Below are 3,946 nucleotides of genomic sequence, written 5' to 3' on the forward strand. Positions count from 1 at the left end.
TTATCAAAATATCATAAAAACAATAAATTACTTCGTCATCTAGCTCAGCCAAAAAAAAAAAAAAGGTTCAAGCTGGCATCTTGCCACCCTGAAACATTTCAGATTTGCTGTTCTTGATGGAAAATTGTTGAATAATCTTGACACTGCAAACAAAGCTCGAAATTGAAAGTGGTCCTCGTTGTTATAGATCATCTTAGCCAAAGTTGTCTTTTCCAAATCACCAAATCAACTAGAGAAATTCATCACCCGCTCAATGGGCTTACCTCTACTCTTGTTGACGCAAATTAAACTTCCTCCACTAATGGACCAATAATTTGTTCAACATGAACCTTTTTTTAAAATAATAATAATAATTATTATTATTGTGGTTTATATTAAATTAAATAAAGTCACTTAGGAGCTTTAGCTCAGAGGATGGCAACAGGCTTGCATCAAATTTTGAATTAGCAAAAGGCTTATTGCTTGACAATTCACGCAATTAATGCTATTAACCTTGAATGTATGAGTTTGAGATTGTTGTTTGATTGGATAATCTATTTAGACTGCTAGGTTGCTGTTCAATTGTTGTCTCATTGATATTTCGCAATATCTTTTCTTAGTAGTGTATAAACAAAACTATATCTGAAATTGGTCATACTACTGTGAGTGATCAAATTAATGCTACAAGGTCCAGTTTCTAAACAAAGGTCAATATAATTGAATGTCCAACTTCAGTTATTGTCTCAGTTACACAGTTTAAAAAAAAAATGAAACATGAAGAATGAAGGATGAAGTTTTATTTGATGGAAAATGAAACTTACAAGTAGGACTGATACATTCTTCTGGAGGTAGGACACCATAAGAGCCACATGACTAGCAGGATTCACACGACAGTTTTAAAAGAAAGATACATCCAAATCCATAGGATTTTATGATAAAATGATCTAGTCTTTGCAAATTAAGCCTTAGCTACTCTTTGCCTTCTCCCTAATGGTTCGCTTGAACCAAGGAATCCAGACAGATGTTGTCCTTTGATACTCTCTAAAGGCCTCTGCCCGATGATCTTTCTTCAACATTCTCCGCTCGACGAGCACTGTAACATATGCCAAGCACAAAGTATTTCCTAGGGGACCAACAAACATCCATCCTTGTCCGACATTCCAAGCGAACAGAAACAATGACCACCACCAGAGCTGCTCTCCAAAGTAGTTTGGGTGGCGAGAATACTGCCAAAGCCCTTCCTCAAGATTTGGCACTATGGGCTTGCCAACTTTACTCAAATTTTCATTTCTGCTTACGAACTCATACAATTGTGTGTCTGCAAAGTAAGCTATGACGATTCCAGTTAAGCAGGCACCTGTGGCAATGGAGTCCCATATATTCCATGGCTTATCACTACTGTGGATAGCATACATTGGCAAGCATAACCCAATAAGAAAGACCTACAAAATAAAAGCTAGTCAAAATGTTGCATCATATCTGTTTAGAGACTATTGATAAGATAGAAGTATGGCATTCAATACATTGGACAAAATAAAGTCAAGTTGAAGAAACAACTGAGCTTGCTGTATCAGTTCATGTGTGGATCTCTACTCATCTATCTTAAAGAAATAGAGCTATGTGCTCCAAGATGTGAATTGATAGAAAGGAGATGTCATAATTGGGATTTTAAATACGAGGGCCTTTGAATATTAGATTTTGTATCTCTTTCGTATTTCCCTGAAGGAAAAAAGATGAACAAGAGGTGTTAAGCCTTTTGTCATTCTAGTGCAAACTATTTTTCTACAAGAACTTCCCTATAGTATCATTGCCATAACCGAGTTTAAGCATCGAGATGGATTGTTTTGGTTGTTCTACAACTATGACACCAAAGAATATAACCAACCCATGAACAAAGAAAGGAATGAGAAAAAGGCATATTGGCTAGTGATACATAGTTCTCAACTAGAAGAGACCCCAAATGTTTCTGCTCTTCGACCCCTTGGATAGATAAAAATGTGATTCAACAAAGGGTACAAAATTAGCTTCTCGAAAAAGTAAGCATAATTGTCAAAATGTCAAAATGTTGAACTTTAGATAGATATTTAGAGCTTTAGATAGACATTTGAACCCTGGGAGCTGAATGAAGCTATAAGCCAAGTTTGGATTGCTGTTCTTATCAATCACTCGATAGTCAAAACCCCATGGTGATTTGTGTTTCTGAATTGCAGCATCTATCTCAAGAATTCATGCCATCAGTTCAGACCATAATGTGTAAATTAATTTAAGCATATTAATCAACAAGCAGATCCTTATTTTGGCATACGATCGGAGAAATTTTTCTCAAGCAAGCAACATTAGTTGAGATTCGCGTAGGCATTCCCTCAAACAGTTTGACGATGAACAGAGAAAAGAAAGGAAAAGATGGCATTTTGTCACCTGCTGCGAGAGGTAGACGGCGAAGAAGGACATCCACCACCAGGGCTTCCCATACTCCCTCCTCATCTCGTTGAACCGCCAGTCCTCCTTTTCGCCCCATTGCCACCGCTCCCTCCTGAAGTAGTTGTGCGTGAGCCTGACGCTCCACACCCACGTCAGCCCAATCGCCACAGCAGACCTCGCCGCGTCCGCCTTGGACATCGGGTGGCTGGCGTAATAGTGGACCAGCATCACCGGGATCACCGTCCAATACAGATCGATCAACTGCAAAGGAGGGATTTTTACCGGATAGCGCAGCAGGAAAATCACTTCAAAGTGGGAAGGGAAGTGAACTCACCCAGTGGTTGGAGAGGAGGAGGCCGATGATCCAGAAGAGGACGTCGACGTTGGCGAAGAAGAGGAGGTTGGCGAGGAGGAGCGGGTGGCGGGAGCACCAGGCCCAGAGGGCGGCAAAGGGAGGAGGAGGGGAGGATGAGGAGGTGGCTCGGAGGAAGGAGAGGTAGAAGAGGAGCGATGGGAGAGGAACGAGGCAGGCAATGGCGGCATTCCAGAGACTTTTCCCCGTGGCGTGTGCCATGTCGTCGAGGTGTTCGATGGATGGTCTCAGTGATCGCAAAAGCAGTATTTAATGGGAGAAGGAGAAGGACTGAAGGAGAAGGAGAAGGAGAAGATTAAATTAAAAAGGGCCGCGCGAACAATCTATACCCCACTCTTCCTCTTAATCTTTTTTTTCCTCTTATTTTTTATTTTTTATTTTTATTTTTATTTTATTATCCAGATTTCTCTTAATCGGTCGATATTTTATGTGGTGTTATTGTAATAGATAAAAGATCATTATGTTAGATAAAATTTTCTATAATTTATGATCAAGTAAGACACTTCTAGCAAAATCACATAATAAAGGTTTATCACCTTTTTACTTCAACAATTTTTCTTAATTTAAAAACCAACAAAATATCTTAATGAATTTTCAAAATTTTAAAATTTTTTTACTTCCATAAAAAAATAATAATAATCTTCCATAACAAAAATTTTAGACTCTTATCATTTCTTTTCAATTAAAAAGTAATAATAATCTTACTACTTATTACTAAACCCTTATAAGGAGCACTATTATTACATTTAGAGATTGCTTAAACTTTATCATTTTTTTAAAAAATTTTATAATATCCAGCTCTTCAAACCGATTAATTCGGGAGATGACTAATCCGGCCTTATAAAAATTTTCCATCAACTACATGCATGTACGTAAACTTTACAAACCAAATTAAGATTGTTTGACACTGTTTATCTTAATCAATTAGCATTTATTTATAATATTTTCAAATAATTTAACAGGGGGAAGGGGCTAAGAAGGATCTAATTCATGATAGCCAAATAGTTTCACCATAGAACAAAACCTAGAACTACTCTTGGGCCTCTCTTACCTTTACCAGCCTGGCTTTGAGTGAGCCACACATTTCTATCTTTTAAGTGGTCCTGTGCTTGTTTGCACTAATTAATCCTCAATCATCTTCCTAATTACTGAAAAGACTTAAGTTATTGTGCT

At 37.8% G+C, this 3,946-nt stretch overlaps 1 protein-coding gene across 1 annotated transcript; it reads right to left on the reverse strand.

The window, feature by feature from the left end:
• Positions 1-754: 754 nt before the first annotated feature.
• Positions 755-3,059, reverse strand: LOC122022267 (uncharacterized protein C594.04c-like). Its single transcript, XM_042580223.1, has 3 exons — positions 2,735-3,059; positions 2,398-2,661; positions 755-1,421 (listed from the first exon to the last, which is right to left on the reverse strand). The coding sequence occupies exons 1-3, from the start codon at positions 2,972-2,974 to the stop codon at positions 945-947; spliced, it is 981 nt and encodes a 326-aa protein (XP_042436157.1). The 5' UTR covers positions 2,975-3,059; the 3' UTR covers positions 755-944.
• Between the last annotated feature and the right edge of the window lie 887 nt (positions 3,060-3,946).

Source organism: Zingiber officinale, chromosome 9B (assembly GCF_018446385.1).
Source record: "Zingiber officinale cultivar Zhangliang chromosome 9B, Zo_v1.1, whole genome shotgun sequence".
Taxonomy (NCBI): Eukaryota; Viridiplantae; Streptophyta; class Magnoliopsida; order Zingiberales; family Zingiberaceae; genus Zingiber; species Zingiber officinale.

What these genes read in the sequence shown, in the direction of transcription:
- LOC122022267 (XM_042580223.1), bottom strand. Translation starts at nt 2,974, where the DNA reads ATGGCACACGCCACGGGGAAAAGTCTCTGGAATGCCGCCATTGCCTGC. An exon ending in TCCTCCTCTCCAACCACTGG is followed by an intron (nt 2,662 to 2,734) that starts GTGAGTTCACTT and finishes CCTCCTTTGCAG; the next exon opens with TTGATCGATCTGTATTGGAC. An exon ending in CCGTCTACCTCTCGCAGCAG is followed by an intron (nt 1,422 to 2,397) that starts GTGACAAAATGC and finishes TTTATTTTGTAG; the next exon opens with GTCTTTCTTATTGGGTTATG.